The sequence below is a fragment of the Schistocerca cancellata genome, chromosome 2 (assembly GCF_023864275.1).
Source record: "Schistocerca cancellata isolate TAMUIC-IGC-003103 chromosome 2, iqSchCanc2.1, whole genome shotgun sequence".
Classification (NCBI taxonomy): domain Eukaryota; kingdom Metazoa; phylum Arthropoda; class Insecta; order Orthoptera; family Acrididae; genus Schistocerca; species Schistocerca cancellata.
The window spans coordinates 238,189,127-238,208,359 of NC_064627.1; the positions used below are offsets into that span (position 1 = coordinate 238,189,127).

Below are 19,233 nucleotides of genomic sequence, written 5' to 3' on the forward strand. Positions count from 1 at the left end.
GATGTACAGGCTACACTGTTGATATCTCTCTCTCTCTCTCTCTCTCTCTCTCTCTCTCTCTCTCTCTCTCCCTCTCCCTCTCTCCCTCCCTCCCCCTCTCCCCTGTGTAAAACACAAGCGCGCGCGCCCACACACACACACACACACACACACACACACACACACACACACACACACACACACACACACCTTTTGACATCAAGGCCATTTTGTGTACTGCAACTTCCCATTCACTAGCCTTAAAAACTGAGTCAACATCCCTCTATAATGAGTGAAATGTTGAGCTCAGGAAGGGGATAAGATACTAGCATTATACATTGCATAGCTGCGAGAGTAAGTTTTCCCAGAAAAGAAAGAAAGGAATGACAGTGCGAAAATGTTACGTGGAATGATGGATGTTTTATTATCCTTATTACTTATTTGTTACATTTGTCAACAAATACCTACTCTGTGTTGAGAAAGTAAGCCTTCAATGTACAGAAGGTATTGCTTAGTAGACACTTGATAAGGGCCTTTCTAATTAAATTCATAAAATTAATTTCTTAAATTTCCTGCATTAGTTTAGTGCACAGTTTTATTCCGTGGTAGAAAATGGTGTTCAGAGTTTTGTTTATTTTATTGGTAAATGTAAGTTCATTTGATATATTGTTCCACGGTCATGGACAGAGCTGTTTGTACAGTAATTACTAGCTGTTTGATGTTACAGCTGGTTGGTAAATATACTCGCACAGTGCAGCTGAAGTCCCCCCAGTCTTGATATTTTAAGATGTCCTGCTCTATACTCCCATTAAAATAACTTAGTCTGAAGTTTGTCAGCCGAGTGGCAAGGGCCACCCACCAGCGAATTGAAGTTCTTTCTCCCGCTCCACGTACTTGCTGTGTTGCCTGTTTCATAGGTACATGAAAAGCCTTGCCATGCTTGCAGCGTAGCCTTGCTCACCACTGTGGCTCACATTTTATAATCTGAGTACAGTTTCCAGTTCTTCAAGCTAATCTTGAAAGGGACAATAGAACACTATTGGTACAGGTCAGGACTCTGTCAACTTAGTTCTGTTCCAAATAGTATGGGCTGTAAGACAGTAGTAATTCAGCTGTTACCAGGAATGTCTCTGTCGGTAGGCATAAGAATCAGCTCCACAGAACTACCACATCGTGGAATCCACCTCTCTCAAAGAAGCGTGGTACTTAGGTCGTTTGCTAACACCTTGCGCCAGCCATTGGAGAATCAGAATAATGTGCGACTCAAAAGTCAATTCGGATACCTTCACTTTTTCAACTTTATTACTGTATACCTAATTATGTTAAGCTTTTAGTTGCGCGATTTCTTTCTTGACGTTAGATTACCATAGCCACTACTTATTTCAATGCAACAACATACATGCGACATCGGCACTTTTACATGTTGCCATCAATGCACACAACCTGGAAGAAACTAAATGTTAGGAGATTCTGTGCGTGATCTTGCTACTGAGCTCATACAAATAGCATTTGGGGGAACTGAGTTTTTAATATTATTAGGCCAGTGAACCTGCACTGGTTGTTAACTGGAGAGAGATGTAAGTGGTCGCATTGATTACAGTTCACAGGTATGCCATTTACTCAAATAAAAAATGAAACCACTGAATTCTGAAATAAAAAGTTTTATATGTTGCCTGTAGCAATGTTCACTAAGAACTCTCAATAGAAAGTAAAAATAATTCCGCATAGAATGAGACTTTCACTTGCCCGTGAAAGGCAAAAGTCCCAAGTTAAAGTATTGGTCTGGCACACGGTTTTAATCTGCCAGGAAGTTTCATAATTCCCCATGTTTAAAAAACAAAAATTAATTACTCACTATTTCAGCATGGCGTAGATTGAGTTTACAAAAATACATATTCTGACAAATAATGTAATAATGGTCCTCAGAAGAAGACATTCAGACAAGCTTGTAAAAATGGGACCAAATGAATTTATTACACACTTACCAAATACTTCTAATCTGTACTCTACTGCAGTCAGAGCAGCAATCCACAGAACTCCTCTGTCTCATTCCCCAGGCTGATTGCTGATTTTCCATCAAACGAATGTGAGAATGATCTTAAAAGACCTTCATCGCTAGAACATGCCAGGAATATGTTCTTCGTTCTGTCTCCTTCAGCCATGATAGGATTAGTTAGCTGCCTCTAATCCATGATTTAGTTAAAGTTCAATAAAATTACAGATTATCTGTATACAGTCTAAAACCACTGGTGAGTATAATAAACATATTCTAAAAATAAGGTGAAAAAAGCACTAGAAAATTATTTCAAAACTACATCCCGAAATGGTCACACTGCCTACAATGATAGATGTACATTTCTCGGAACTGCTATGACATATCCACACATGATCATGGCTCATCTGAAACTCAGAGGGTCTGACAACAATCCATTCCAAAGTACACAAAGGTTCAAAGCATTGTCATTACCCAGCTTTCAGACTTTTCATGTTCCATGAATGGGTTGTGTGTTCAACCCATGCGACTGCAATAGTGTTAAAGCTCCCCAGAAGTAATGGATGCTTACATGTTCCGCATAATAGAAATAATAAATCTACTTATTCACTCCGGTTTTCATTAGCCACAACAACAGCAAGAAATAAGAAACTACAGTCAAAAATTGCTAATGCTGCAGCACAGTATAAATTTCCAAGGTCATCAGCAGCTAATGAAAGAAGATATCAGCTCACGTAAGTGTGCTCAGACAACAGTGGCCCAAGAAAATCTCCAAAAAAGTTTTCAGACATAGAAGCCGAACACACAAGATACGTATTTTTAAGGGGAAAGGGTGGCATCTGTAAGGGTTCGTTTCTGGTAAATTGCCTCACATCAGTTACTGGCAGTTTCATAATATGTGCACAATACATTTGGCAGCTACACCATAGATATCTCTAGCAACATAAACTACCAATTTTGAAAGATCTGAAGTGGCATAAATGCACATGAGTATGACGTGTTAGATACCCTGAAGTACTATACCCTTAACTTGTGAGGTGACTTCCCTGTAACATATACAACGAGGCAGTGTCTCTGGGACCCTCTGTGTGTAAACTGAGATAAAAGGCAAAAATCATTAGAAATTTTTAATGTATGCTATATAACATTTATTTTCACAATTAATTGTTGTTTAAATGCTTCTAACTTACTTTATTTTACTGAACAAAGTCTGCAGCTTTTACTATTTATCACCCAAAAGCACATAATTTTGTGCTGTTGTTTTAAATAGTACACATAAATTGACTGATAGTACTGAATTTCACATTCTGAAAAATTGTGCAATCTCTGTAGCAAATCAATTTCCATATAGAACTAAATTCTAGGATTTAAATTTGCACATACAGATTCCACCCGACATATACAAAAGGAAACACTTTCGAATTCACATTGATTGCTGGGAACTATATTTTTATCACCACTCAACATATTAGATTTTAACAGACACTTTTAAGTATATCATTGAAGAAACAGGCAGATCCCTATTACACCTTCCTGAAGTTCTTCCTCTGAATGATACTCTTGTTCGATAGCAGAACCGTGATCCCTAGCTAATGTAAAATAGTCTTCTTTTTTGTTTTTCTTGAGCTATATCATAATGCCTTCCTCCATAGACAGACTAAAAATTTCATCCAACTAGAGAAAGTTAAAACTGACACATTCATGTGAACACATTTTGAGCTATACGGCTCTGTACTGAAGAAAACAGTAAATCGTTGATGAGGTGTGGTCTAAGAGACTCGAACACCAATTAGAAACACTTGACAACACTAAACACAAGACGATGACACAAATGACGATACAACATTGTAGGCTTGGCAATTTATGGAGGACAGGGGGAGTATAGAAGCATTCCACTGCACCTGGCCTTGGAGAGGGAGTTAGAAAATTTTTGCACGGACTGAGAGACCACATACATCTCGTGAGTTCTGGGTTAACTGTAATACTTACTCCCACTATTGCATTGCATTTGATGCTATAAGGGCAGCTTCAATGCAAAGTTGTTCCAGAAAATCTCAGATTAAGCATGCCATTGCAAATTTGCCCTATTTTATAACTGCTGAGATAGAGCATTATATTTGTGTACATAGGTCTTTTAATTCGTAGACAATAGGACTTGGAGATGTTTTATCCATCAAGGTTGGTGTTTCGACAAAATGCAAAGCACTTCATTAAACTGACAATTTCGACTCTACAAAGAAATTGGTCCCATATTTCCAATGGGAATAGCGATGGGCCTCAAACAAGGAATTTGTGGTGATGACAGAAGTCATGACTTAAAATTTTACCGAAAAGTTTGTCGGGGCTTGATGTGTGTCAGTGTCTTGAATTAAATTGAAAATACCTTCAGTGTTACAGTGTAGGGTTCTCCGTTTTGTCACTTGTGGCTCCTTTGGTAAGGAGACCAACAAATGCCACTTTCATTGAAACAGATGCCTGTGCTTCTGTTGTTTGTTTCACATAATAGCACACAATGAAAAGTATTAGCCACTCAATCTAATTGTTCCCATATTAAGTGTCTCTATTGTGATAATGAATACAACACAGCAAGTTCAGTTGAAGAAGAATGGACATCTCTAAAAAGGTAAATCACACAAGTTGGACAAATAAACATAGATACAAGGAAGGTGATTGTGGAGAAACCTTGGACAGCAGAAGAAATACTTCAACTAATGGACAAAATAAGTACAAAAATGTTTGTGGAAAGATAAGAATATAGCTATACAGTCACTTAAGACTGAAATATGTAGGAAGTGCAGAAAAGCCAAGCTGAAATAGCTCCAGGAAAAGAATGAAGAATTTGATACAAAAGTCATTGAAAGAACTGGTTCAGCATATAGAACAGTCAAAACCAACTTCAGTGAATTTAAAAGCAAAGATATCAACAATAAGGGTGCAAGAAGCATTCCACTGCTATAAGTACAGAGGAGATAAAGGATGGGTGACAACAGTATGCTGGTGGCATCTACAAGGGAGAGGCTTGCATAATTGCGTGATAGAAAAAGAAATTACGAGGAGAAAATGGCAAGTGCCATTACCCAATTTCCCAAGAACTTCACTCAGTGGAAGAGGAGTGAAAATATGTGAACATGTCCAGTTATCCATAGATACTTGAACATTTTTGAAAAAATGGCAGGTTTGAGGTATTTTTGAGGCACTTGAAATGATATTTTCCTTGCAATATCCTTAGATGAAATGGTGGCTCAGTGGTTAGCATCATGGCTTCTTAACTTTGTGCCCTGAGTTCAAAACCCAATTAATCTTTCTATTTATTTTATTTTTATTGTTTTAAGTTGTCTGTTCACGTCTGGAGAAGGTTACTATATGAATGTTTATCAGATTAGGGGATACAAGGGTATTATATTAACTGTAAAATTAAAAACTGGGTTTCACAATAGGCGTGTCAAATTTATTATATAATGGATGTGTATATGGTATGTTGAAGGATTTCAAACTTTTTAAATTCTCATATTCTGACATTCCATCCTTCTCTCAATTCTTAAAATATGTTTATTCTTCAGAAAGATTTGGTGTCTTCCCTTGGATGATACCATTCATAGAAACATTTGAAATAAAGATATTCTGAACACCATGAGCATTGTGTGAAGGCAGATTTGCCAGTATGACATTTCTTTACATGAATCTCACTCAGGAAAGAAACATTGCAACACTGTTGAAGGAATTTCACAGAAAACAATTTCGAATAATTTTATCTTTTTCTTTTTTTTTAATTCATTCATTTGAAGACTAATGAGACATACCATGGAAATTGGGACCAGTGAAGATGAGTAAGGACAATGCTATATCAGTATATGCTGGGAAGTATTAATGTAGTAATAGTCTTCAGACATGGGTATATAAATGCTACAAATATAAAAGTAATAATCGGGTTTCGAACACAGGAGGCGCAGCACTAACTGCTGTGCCATGTCTGAGGATACCACTAAGGTAACATTTAATACCTCAGAAACTTTGACCATTTTCAGAAACAGATTATCTATGGATAAGCCAAGGCATGTGTTTGTTTGTGACCCCTCATCCACTGAGCGAAGTTTTCAGGAAATCGGGTTATGGCACATGCCATGTTCTCATCAGTTAAACAACACTTAAAAACATTGTGATCAAATGAGGTGAATAATATAACATTCCTTAAGAATTTCTAAAGTCATTAGGGGAGGTTCTAACGAAATGACTCTTAAAGTTCATTTGCAAAATACATGAACCTGGGGATGTGCCAGGTATGTACCATCAGATTTTGGGATAAAAATATCTTCATCCCAAAGATAAGAAGGGCAAGAAGGTGCATGAGCTATCATGCACTCAGTTTTATAGCTCATTCACTGAAGTGTCTGACATGTACAGAACAACAGAAAATGAAATTAATAATCTGTTAGGTGACAATGTTTGCCATTAGAAAACATATTCACCAAGGAGGTAGTTCTGACATTGTGCTTGATAATGTAAGAAAAACAAGGCGATCACAGGATTTGTTGACTTGGAAAAAAATGTTCGGCAATGTCAAATGGCGCAATATGTTGGAAATACTCACAAAAAGTGCTGTAAGACGTAGTGTAAAACTTGCGGAAAGCCATGTGATACACAAAAAATGTGAGAGGGAACAATTCGTGGAAGATAAAGAACTCCTTAGTAGAATTACTCTTTCTCTCCTACTATTGTCTCTGCCTCGAAGAAGCAGTGATAGAAATAACAAAAGGTTCAGGACTTGGATTAAAATTGAAGATGAGCTGATATCAGTAATATATGCTGATGACATCACTATTCTCAGTGAAAGTGATATACTGAATGAAATGAACAGTCTGCTGATAACAGAATGTGTATTGAAAGTAAATAAAGTAAAAAGGAATATAATGAAGTAGCAGAAATCAGATTAGAGAAACATGCCATGGAATTGGGACCAATGAAGTGAAGAAATTCTGCTACCTCCATAGCAAAGTAACCTGACAGACAAAGCAAAGCAGATATGAAAAGCAGACTAGCAAATGCAAACAGGGATTGCTTACGCAAAAGTAGTCTGCTGGTATCAGACAATGGCCAAAATTTGAAGAAGAAATTTCAGAAAGTTAGTAAGAAGTACATTGATCTATGCAAGTGGATCACAGATTGAAGGAAAACTGAAAAAAAGAAGTGAACTGGAGCATTTGAGATGTGCTGCAGAAGCATGCTGAGAATTAGGTGGAATGTTAAGAAGGAATGAAGATGTCCCCACAGAATGGGCAAGGAAACACAATATGGAAAACACTGACATGAAGGGACAGGGTGGTAGCACAACTGGTATTATATCATGAAATAAATTCCATAGTACTAAAAGGAACTGCATGGGAAGACAGATGGGAATATATCCAAAAATAATAATTGAGGAAGGTGGGAATAAGTGTGACTTGGAGGTGAATAAGTTGGGGCAAGGGAGGATTTCACGGCAGATTGCATCAACCTGGTCAAAGAGAGGTAGGACAAATAGGATCCTTCAATAGCTTGAAAAGACAGTTTAAAAACACACCTATTAATCAAGGGTTCAAACTAAACTGTAGCAGACAGAGCTTCAGATGACGGCTTAAGAAGCCAACATATGGTTCATAGCTAACAGTTTACCTTAATCTCACAGATACTCATATTAAGCAATTTTAAACAAGCAGTAGTAGTGTTCATCACTATAAGTAGCAATTAGTGGTTATCACAGAATGAAGCAGTTGTGAAGTTCCTATGGGGCCACTAATTAAGCAGCTCCGTTCAGCATGTTAAGCTTTTAGCACCATCTCTCCTTTTTTGACCTAAAGGCAAGACCATTGCCTTGTTCTGAGTGTTCTCAGTTCCTGTTCTCTTATGGGATTATGTTCTGAGCAGTGCACTTACAGAAAATAGTGTCAGTTTAGCAGAAGGGAGCTGTAAGAATACTGTGTAGATAACCATGTCTCTTTAAGCAGCATTTTCAAAGATGTTTGAATTCTTACTAACTTCAATACATTTACTTTTTTTTTTTTTTTTTTTTTTTTTACTTCAGTCTCCTTGTTCAGGATTTAGAATGGTGTTAGGAACATTGATGTTAAGATTTTCAGCAAGCTACCATCTAATTTAAAGCAAGAAATTGGGGATTCTTCCAGTGTGAAAGAAAATAAGACATACCTTATTAGCCACTTTTCTACAAACTATTTGAACATTTCGATTCAGGAACCAAAAGGTTATGTTAGTTTCCTGGCAAGTGAAGTGTTCATTATAAAGTTTCTAAAACTATTTTCTTTGAACAAAGGAAGGGAGGAAGAGAGAAAAGATTAAAGATTAATTCTGCTCTTCCTCATCACCTCACTTGAGCAGAGGTAAATAATGTGCTATAATGGTTTGCTCCTGGTCAGATCACAGGGTCAGAAATGCATCATATGTTTTAATGAAACATGAGAAAGTAGTGACTCATTGCATTAAAATTTATGTACTTTGGTTGCATTGCCAAATATGATTCCATTTCATCAATGGGAATGAAAATGGCCCATCATCCCTGCAGTTAGGTTAACACCACAAGAGATGTGTAAGTGCAAAATATCTTGAATGGAACTTCATGATTGAGTGGTGTGTTCCCTAAAAAGTTCAGAACACCACAATCATTACTCATGAACTAAGTTTGCTTTAAGTGGTTGTCATGATAGTTATGCTGAGTAAAACTGTTCTGTTTGCATGCTATCAAATGAAAGTGTGTGGTATTTCATTGAATGTCTAATTGAGTTAAGGAATAGACACTTTACCTCTCATAGTTCAGAAATGTGTTCATACTTAGGCAGTTGTAAAGAAAATCACCATTTCATACTCACTGTTTTTTCAAGTTTATCATGAATTACTAGTTGCCTTACAAAAGCGACTAGCATTTTAAGATGAACTTAAAAACTAGATCTGAAGTGTTAAGTACTTACTTAAGTACTTTATTTTTTTGTTCAGTAGTTGTAATTTACCCTGTGATTTTTCGAATGTCTTGGATTGGTAAGAGATTAAGGCTAGTTTTATTTTATTTTTCCAGTGGTCCTGTTATTGAGGCTGTTATGCCTGTTGGAAAACATGCTGAGGAATACAATATGAATCATCCTCGTAGAGGACATGCAGTCATTTTCAATAATGACACATTTGATACACCAGGCGTTAGTAATCGATCTGGTTCAGATGCTGATGTTAAAAATCTGAACCGTCTTTTCACAGCTTTGGACTTCGAAATTACAGTTCACCATAACAAAGAATACAGTGAAATAAAAAAGATATTACTGGACTGTGAGTATTTTACCTACTAGTTACATGTATTTCAATTAATTAGTTATATGTAAGTATACTGATTTTGTGATTAATAACTATAAATACAGGTAAGGTTAATAAAGTTGCTTCTAAGAAAATACTCAGTTACTGTGAAAGAGATTGTGGAAAAGAAAAGATTATTGTGGAAAAGAAAAGATTTGTCTTAACTGGTGATTCAAATCACCCCTCTGACCACTAAGAAACAACCATAATTGTAGACAATTTCCAGTTTCTCCCAGTCATTGGAAGAAATCAAATGATACCTTTCCTTCTGATTCAAATGTTAAATGAAAATGCCATGGTTGTGCCTTTCAGACCACGAGACGTTGAGTGGTTGCCATATTATGATGTCATGTGGCATCATCTGGATGCAATGTAGAGGGGTATTTCATACAGCCAGCCATCGTTTTAGTACTCTCATGATTAACCATCTTTGAAGTGGAAATAATCACAATCAGTAGCAGATTTTACAAGTTTAATTCACTATTAGGTACCATTACAACCTATAGTATTTCTGTAATAGTAACAGGGAAAGGCAATACTAAACAAAAATATATATAAAAAAACCCTATTATGTAAGTCTTTGTGCATCATCACTGATACAATTGCATAACATACAGTAAGTGGTATAAGGTAAGTTTGAGAGATGCAAAAATTCCCTGTTTCACAATTACATGTACAGAGAGAAATTAATTGAAGTTTGAGACATATGAGAATGGCAGAAAATCTGCTTCTTAGTTTCACACTTTGCATAAAGTCAGAACTTGTCAGTTTCTGAAATGACTTGTAAGTAGAATTACTGAACATAATGGCTTAGAGACATTTTGAGATAACTGAAACACCGTCAGGTAAAGTATGGAAACAGTTAGTTGAACTGAAAAAGCAAAAAAGTCATTTGTCATAAATACTTAACAGAACCAGAAAGGTTGGCTAAAGTGTTTCATAAATTAAATTTAGTGTATTCCAAGAAATATTTTTATTAAATTACTCATTGCAGTTCATATTTTACAACAGTACATTCTTCCTATTTGCACCTTTTCGTATATTACAAAGAAGTTAATAAATAGCTGAATTACCACACTTCAAAAACTACAGTTACAATTGTCAACATGCAAACTATTACAGAATCTGTTAGCCAGTTATGCATTTAAAGCATTATTAAATTTAGGTGATGTATTCACAAAAGTACTCAGCAGCATGGTGCTAGTTAATTGGTAACTTGGTAACAAAGTGTAAACACACAAATAGTTTCTTGTCCCTTGTTACTGTATACATTAAGAACTCCCATATCAGTGAAGATACTGCTTAGTAATTAAATTAGTGAGCTAGAATCAGCTATCACTGGATTTACTTTAGAAATACTACATTAAACAATTCTTCATGCCCTCATGTTTCATAGAATTATCTTCAGATGTAATGCTATTAAAGGGGTAGTATTCTTTCAGTAAAAGTGAGCAACAAGGACATGATGTAAAGTAGGTAACTCCACATCTTGATAAAAGCCTCTTCGAAGACATAGAAATTTGTACTCACTCTTCACTATTCACTATGCTCTACAATTACTTGTTATTGGTATATGCTTCTAATTAAGAACCACTCTTTAAATAGGTTAATATTTACACAAAAACATAATAATGTGAAATCCATCTTGTATGTGTGTCAGGGGCTAAAAAATGATAAAAATTGCAGGTAAATGTAATTGATGGCAAGTTATTTTTGACGTTCATGCTCTACATTTCATGAAGATGTTGATAGTAATTCTTGTATATTAAATCCAGTATTGTGGTTCATTTCAATCTCCTCTGATGAATTTGTCTTCAAATTGATCAGAATTTCAAAAGCATTCAAGACCTGGATGGTAAAACTGCATTTGCAGTGTCAGCAGCTTTTCTGTTGCTTGCTGCTGTCGGCAATTGTTTGCGAAATGAATCGCAGGGAGTAAGCATGACAAACTGTCAAATGTAGGTAGAATTTTCAGTAAAACCAGAAACAAGCCATAGAAGTATGTTACTGCAATGACAGATGTGTGTATCTGGCTATGCTTCTTTCCAATCACCAAAGAAATACTAAAATTAATGAGACATGTAAAATTCATAATAACCAGGTCAGTGATAGTTACTCTGGCACTCCTAGTGTTGGAAACAAATATAATAAATTCGTATCTTCTGCTGAAAGGTGCTATGAGATGTGATTTTCTTTAGCTACCGTGTACTATTACCTAGTTGATATAGCAAAGTCAACTAATTGCCAACTAATTGCCAACATCAGCATGAAATGAAAGAGTCACTGACAACATATGTGCACCTCAGCTACGGTGCATTCTATGAACATTGTTCAGGCTTTGCTGGTAGTTCCAAGTAACAACTCCAGAAATTGCTATATATTATGAAAAAACTGTCATACTTCTCTCGAGGTGTCACACATGCAGCAGTTCGAATGTAGTTACTATATTATACAGAAGAGGTGCTACCACAGCTCTTGTTTATCATTTCCAACTTCACTTTTATTTTTACTACAGGGCACTATGGGTTCTAGGCATGCCCCAGTTTATTGGCTGACTGATAGACCAATTTTTCTATAGCCCAGAGAGCTCACACACTGCCTGACCAACTGCGCTCTGCAGTTAGTGTGTGTGCGCGCGTTTGCTGTGGGCAAAGAAATGGCTAATGCAAAGAAAGAAATTCACCCATGCTCTGTTAGTAATGGAGCTGGAAGCCAGTGATATTCTGAATTACTTAACAATGGATGAAACATGTTTTTCAGTTTTTCTGAGTGTCATCAAACCATATTTGTTGAAAAGAACAGTCACAAGATGATTTGTAAACTGCAAGGGGGAACTGTTCACTACATTATGATTTCTACCTGCTGGCAGAAATTAAGAGGACCTTAGTCAATGCAGTTGTATCCCCACAATTATTTAAGATTATCCCTGCAACTTGAAATATGGTTTAGTTGCATGAAGAAACTCCTCATGCATCATGCTAAATTAAAAAAGAAAATCATTCAGACTTTATCTATGTATGTATGTATGTATGTATGTAGTACAAAAGATATTGTGTGTTAAGTTTAAGAAACTCGCTTCAGATTAGAGGAAGGAAGACTACAAATTTTCGTCATGCACATCATGTAATAGAGTGTTACAGCAACAGATTCATAAGAAATCAACCATGTAACAACAGTTACAAACATATAATTTATTATGCTTTACTCATCATAGCAGAGGGAGTGGCAATAGATGGGATTTCTAACAATGAACGAAGTCTATTTTATTTATAAGTCCATTGACTGTCGATTTTTCAGTATTTAGATTTTATTTCTAATAGGTATCAGAATTGAAATAAGTTTTGATTTGTTTGTTTTTGGTTTTTAGAGTTCATTTCTGATAAGTATCAGAAATAAAACCTAAAAACTGCTGTCCGAGGTGGCTGAGCGGTTCTAGGCGCTACAATCTGGAACCGCGCGACCGCTACGGTCGCAGGTTCGAATCCTGCCTTGGGCATGAATGTGTGTGATGTCCTTAGGTTAGTTAGGTTTAAGTAGTTGTAAGTTCTAGGGGACTGATGACCTTAGAAGTCAAGTCCTATAGTGCTCAGAGCCATTTTTTTGAACCTAAAACCTGAAATAGTCAACATACTTTGTCATAAAAATATATATATCTTTCTGACACTGTTATGTTAGTCTTATTTGTACAGCGTGCAGTAACAGATGAACTTTCCTCAGGCAGAGTTCTACTGCGCATCCAAATTACCATCTCCTTTCCCCACCCACAGTGGTACATCTCCTGCATTGGCGACCCAGGTCAGGGCTTCCAATTGCAGTTCATGTCCGATCCCTTCTTTTCGAACTGGAGTCCTTGCTTTTACCACCTATACTTGAGGTCAATTCACGTACACATCAATGGTGTACACCTAGGCCGTGGCTTTGCCTGGACCTTTCACGTGGCCCTAAGGACTCAACCCGGCGGCTCTTCGCTGCCACTTCGTCCAGATTCTTGACGTGTACCAAGGCCATGAACTGGTTTACACAGACTTCTTGATGGCTGGTGATTACGTCGGCTTCACGTATGTCCATGGAGGACATATTGAACAGCATTCCTTGCTTGATTGCTGCAGTGTTTTCATTGCCAAGCTGTTGGCTATATCTCGTGCGCTTGAGCACATCCGTTCATGCCCTGGGGAGTCGTTTCTTCTGTGTATGACTCCTTGAGCAGCCTACAAGTTATCGACCAGTGCTACCCTCGCCATCCTTTGGTAGCGGCCATGCGGGAGTCCATCTATGCCCTGGAATGGTCCAGTCACTCAGTGGTGTTTGTCTGGATCCCAGGTCATGTCAGAATACCAGGCAACGAACTTGGTGGCAAGCTGGCCAAACATGCTACGCAGAAACTGCTTATGGAGATCAGTCTTTCTTTTCTTCTCTTTGCTTCTTTCGCTTGTGTAATTATTTTTCTGGGAACAAGGGACCGATGACCTTGCAGTTCGGTCCCTTCCACCCCCCCCCCCTTCCCCCCTCCTTTAAACAAACCTACCTACCTACCTACCAACCTCAGGCAGATGTGACAGTGTTGAAACTTGTTGGGTGATGTGGTGAGGGGCTGGCAGTCAGGTGGTCATACTCAACTGATTGCATGACAGGAAAAATAGGTTGATCAGCCAACAAGCCTACATCGTGTAATTCGTTGGCCTTTCAGCCAATAAATTGGTACATGAGTAAGGCTCTAAACACTGAAGTCTTAGCACAACCCATCACTTTGTTCAATAATGAAACTATACGAATGTCACTAAACACATAACAGTTACTGTTATGTTTGCAATGGCAGAGGACAAAGCACTGTTCCAACCTGAGATTTCAACATATTTAGAAGAAGGGGGAGAACAGTTAAAGAAAGTTAACTGGGTAATGTTAGTGAACAGTAACTGAAACCTCAATTACATGTTCGTTTTGCCTGCACTAACATTGTTTCATAAAGTGTAAAGGGCAGGAAATTCAAAATTATGATGGAGAAATGGGTGGTAATTGACATTCTGAATATAGTGAAGATTTTTTGTAAACTGTCCACCTCTGTCCATCTGTTTCTTTCTTTCTATTCATATTTCTCTGATGAATGGCCATAACTTCAGGAATCAAAATTCCAGTACTGTGCTGGTAAAAACAGCAGTGTCTTCCACCAAACTGTTTATACTAGCAGTTCTTTGCTCAGGGAGGAAAGCTGGTAGACTGGTGAACGTTACAAAGAAGGAATGGCACACTGAAGTCAGAGAATGAGAATGATCAAGCTGTTACTAGAACAGGGGACAATGACTGGCATTACTGAATTTTTACCTCTTAAGGGTCAGTAGCTGCCATTCATACTGTCTTTTTGTAATTTTTCTTTTCTCCCAAACAAGTTTCATACTAATAGCCAGAGGAAGCCACTGCATGTAACATGTGCAAAATATCCCAACAGAAAATTGACTCGTGTTAATCTAATCGGTGCTAATTATGGGAATTATTTCAATATAGGCCTATATTAAGCAAGAAACTGAGACTCCCTATAAATTCAAAAGAATTTAATAAAGTGTTGTATTACCCAGTCCTGCTCCAAATGATTTGTTAAACTGAATTAGATTTGAAAACTTCTTTCAGTTGCAGGACAAACAGTCCTATGCTAAACATACCAACGTCCTTATGTCAGAGACATAACTGTTGCTCTATGATAAATATCAATGTTTATCTAGATGCTAAGCTGGCTGCCTTGATTTGATGTGACAGAGGAAGTAGCTTTAAGAAAGTAGAGTCTTTAATTTTATGATTTCAAATTCGTCAAAGTGAGCACAGCATTCATAGCAGTTTAAAATGGTTAGTAGTAATTTGTTTCTAACACGGACTTACATTTGTTGATGAATGTCTTGACTAATTTCAGTTCTTGATATGTGGTATATGAAAATTAATGAAAGCAACAACAAAATGTTTATTCTGTGTACATACAATGTATGCTTGTTTATAATGCGCTATGTGAATTCAGCTATAAAGAAATTTTCTTGATTTCAGTGTCAAAGGAAGATCACTCGGATGCCGACTGCATCGTAGTAACGGTGCTAACTCATGGTTTGAAAGAAGGTTATATTCTTTCAAAGGATGTACCTTACTCTGTTGATTACTTGTGGAAACCATTTACGGCTGATAAATGTACCACGTTGGCTGGAAAACCAAAAATCTTCATTGTGCAGGCAAGTGAAAATGTGTATTTTCAAGTTAATGTGTAGTAATACATAATCACTAACTAACGTTTTTGATGATGTACTTAGTGTTCACACTGGCATTAATATCAATCACAGTAAATACCTGAAATAACGAATGATTCGTCAAGAGATTGCTGAATGGCAAAGAATATTTGATATGCAGTGTGGAGAATGGGAGAAAACTAACATGTGTTAATAACACAAAAAGAACTAAAATAATTACAGGCAATCAAACTGTTGTATCAACATAATTTATCAACAGCTCAAACAAAGTTTTGCGTTACATAATGACTTACAGTTCATTGGTGTTCATACATGGCCTCATGTGTAAACATGAATTCTCAGTACTGTGCAGTGCAGTATGCTGCTTTCCCAATCGTGTGGAGCAATGCAGCTCACATATGTTACTCAGTTGGTGCTTTCAAGGGTTGTTAGAAGCACAGTTAATGCCAGATTGCCTGCTGAATTGTTACACACTAAACTGTGGCAGTGACATTCAGCTACAACCATTACACACACAACTGAGAACATCTGCCTTATAATCATCACCTGTGGTTGACAATACCACCTAGCGACTACTGCCTCCAAATCAGGGTTTGTAGGTAACATACACAGAATGCAATACAACAGCAGGCTGCCATATTAGAAGGAAATGGGATGGGAAGGCACTGTTAACACAGAACAGTCTCAGTGTGAGGTATTTGATACTCAGGCATCCACTACTACTACTACTACTACTACTACTACTGATAATAATAATAATAATAATAATAATAATAATAATAATAATAATAATAATAATAGAAGATACAAAAAAGTGAAAATAGAAGGAAACAAAACCAAACATTCAGCACAAACCAAAAGAGATTTTACCAACAATAGATAACACACACATTAAAATAGACAATCCACCAAACATAACAGACATGGAACACTTCTGGAGCAACATATGGTCAAACCCGGTACAACATAACAGGCATGCACAGTGGATACAAGCAGAAACAGACTCATACAATATGATACCACAAATGCCTGAAGTGATAATTTTGCAACATGAAGTCACCCGAGCAATTAATTCTACACACAATTGGAAAGCCCCTGGAAATGATAAAATAGCAAATTACTGGCTAAAGAAGTTCACCTCAACACATTCACATCTCACTAAATTATTTAACAGTTACATTGCAGACCCATACACATTCCCTGATCCACTTGCAAATGGAATAACCTATCTGAAACCTAAAGATCAAGCAGACACAGCAAACCCAGCTAAATGTCGCCCCATAACATGCCTACCAACAATCTACAAAATATTAACTTAAGTCATTACACAGAAATTAATGACACATACAACACAGAACAAAATTATAAATGAAGAACAAAAAGGCTGCTGCAAAGGAGCACGAGGATGTAAAGAGCAACTGATAATAGATACAGAAGTGACATATCAAGCTAAAACTAAACAAAGGTCCCTACACTACGCATACATTGATTACCAAAAAGCCTTTGATAGTGTACCCCACTCATGGTTACTACAGATATTGGAAATATACAAAGTAGATGCTAAATTGATACAGTTTCTAAACATAGTAATGAAAAACTGGAAAACCACACTTAATATCCAAAAAAATTCAGATAACATCACATCACAGCCAATACAGATTAAGCGTGGAATATACCAAGGAGACTCATTAAGCCCTTTCTGGTTCTGTCTTGCTCTGAACCCACTATCCAACATGCTAAATAATACAAATTATGGATACAATATTACTGGAACATACCCACACAAAATCACACATTTGCTATACATGGATGATCTAAAACTACTGGCAGCAACAAATCAACAACTCAACCAATTACTAAAGATAACAGAAGTATTCAGCAATGATATAAATATGGCTTTTGGAAGAGACAAATGTAAGAAAAATAGCATAGTCAAGGGAAAACACACTAAACAAGAAGATTACATATTGGATAACAACAGCAACTGCATAGAAGCGATGGAAAAAACAGATACCTATAAATATCTAGGATACAGACAAAAAATAGGAATAGATAATACAAATATTAAAGAACTAAAAGAAAAATATAGACAAAGACTAACAAAAATACTGAAAACAGAATTGACAGCAAGAAACAAGACAAAAGCTATAAATACTTATGCTATACCAGTATTGACCTACTCATTTGGAGTAGTGAAATGGAGTGACAGACCTAGAAGCACTCAATACACTTACACGATCACAATGCCACAAATATAGAATACATCACATACATTCAGCAACAGAAAGATTCACATTAAGCAGAAAGGAAGGTGGAAGGGGATTTATAGATATAAAAAACCTACATTATGGACAGGTAGACAATTTAAGAGAATTCTTTCTAGAACGAGCAGAAACTAGCAAAATACACAAAGCAATCACTCGTATAAATACATCAGCTACACCATTGCAATTTCATAACCACTTCTACAACCCTTTAGATCACATAACATCAACAGATACAAAGAAAGCAAATTGGAAAAAGAAAACACTACATGGCAAGCACCCGTATCATCTAACACAGCCACACATCGATCAAGACGCATCCAACACATGGCTAAGAAAAGGCAATATATACAGCGAGACGGAAGGATTCATGATTGCAATACAGGATCAAACAATAAACACCAGATATTACAGCAAGCATATTATTAAAGATCCCAATACCACAACAGATAAATGCAGAATTTGCAAACAACAAATAGAAACAGTAGACCACATCACAAGCGGGTCTACAATACTAGCAAATACAGAACACCCCCCCCCCCCCCCACACAGATATATCCATCTGCACGTACACAGGCACAAAGAGACCTTTTTCTGCTTGTGTCTGTGTACATGCGGATGTGTGTGTGTGCGTGTGTATCCCAAGCCCATATTCTCCTGTAACCTTTCCTTCTACTTCTTCCTCTACAACTGCATTGCAGTCCCCCATGACTACCAGATTTTCATCTCTCTTTGTGTACTGTATTAAACTTTCAATATCTTCATATACTTTCTCTCTCACGTAATTTATGATGTTGGCATGTATACTGAACTATTGTCAGTGCTGGTTTGCTGTTGATTCTGATAACAACCCTATGACTGAACTGTTCACAGTAACGCTCTCTCATTCTCCTATTCATAACAAATCCTCCTCCCCTTATACAATTTTCTGTTGCTGTTGCTGTTACCCTGTATTCATCTGACTAGAAATCCTCGACTTCTTTCCATTTCATCTCACTGACCCCTGCTACATCTAGATTGAGCCTTTGCAGTTCTTTTTCCCAATTTTTTTTTTTTTTTTAACTTCACTACCATGCTCAAGCTTATATCATTCCACACCATGAGTCATGGAACATTATCATTTCTTTATTCATTCATTCTGCTTTTTGTGGTCCCCTCCCCTTTGGCAGACCCCTGCTTAAGATGCAAATGGAAGACTATCCCGGAATCTTTAGCCAATGGAGAGATGACGCTTCATCAATTACAGGCCACATATCGTGTGAATGCACATTATGTCCCTATAACGCAGACAGAGATTCAGGAACCAGGTTTTAAATTATAAGACATTTCCAGGGGCAGATGTGGACTCTGACCACAGTCTATTGGTTATGAACTGTAGATTGAAACTGAAGAAACTGCAAAAAGATGGGAAATTGAGGAGATGGGACCTGGATAAACTGAAAGAACC

At 36.9% G+C, this 19,233-nt stretch overlaps 1 protein-coding gene across 2 annotated transcripts in view; it reads left to right on the forward strand.

Annotated features, from left to right (window-relative positions):
* Positions 1-19,233, forward strand: part of LOC126161576 (caspase-1-like) — a 138,284-nt gene that overhangs the window by 110,472 nt on the left and 8,579 nt on the right. For both annotated transcript variants that reach the window (XM_049917516.1, XM_049917517.1), the window contains exons 3-4: positions 9,033-9,277; positions 15,329-15,507. In XM_049917516.1, coding sequence (XP_049773473.1) covers positions 9,033-9,277; positions 15,329-15,507 — 424 coding nt within the window. The remainder of the gene's footprint in view (positions 1-9,032; positions 9,278-15,328; positions 15,508-19,233) is intronic.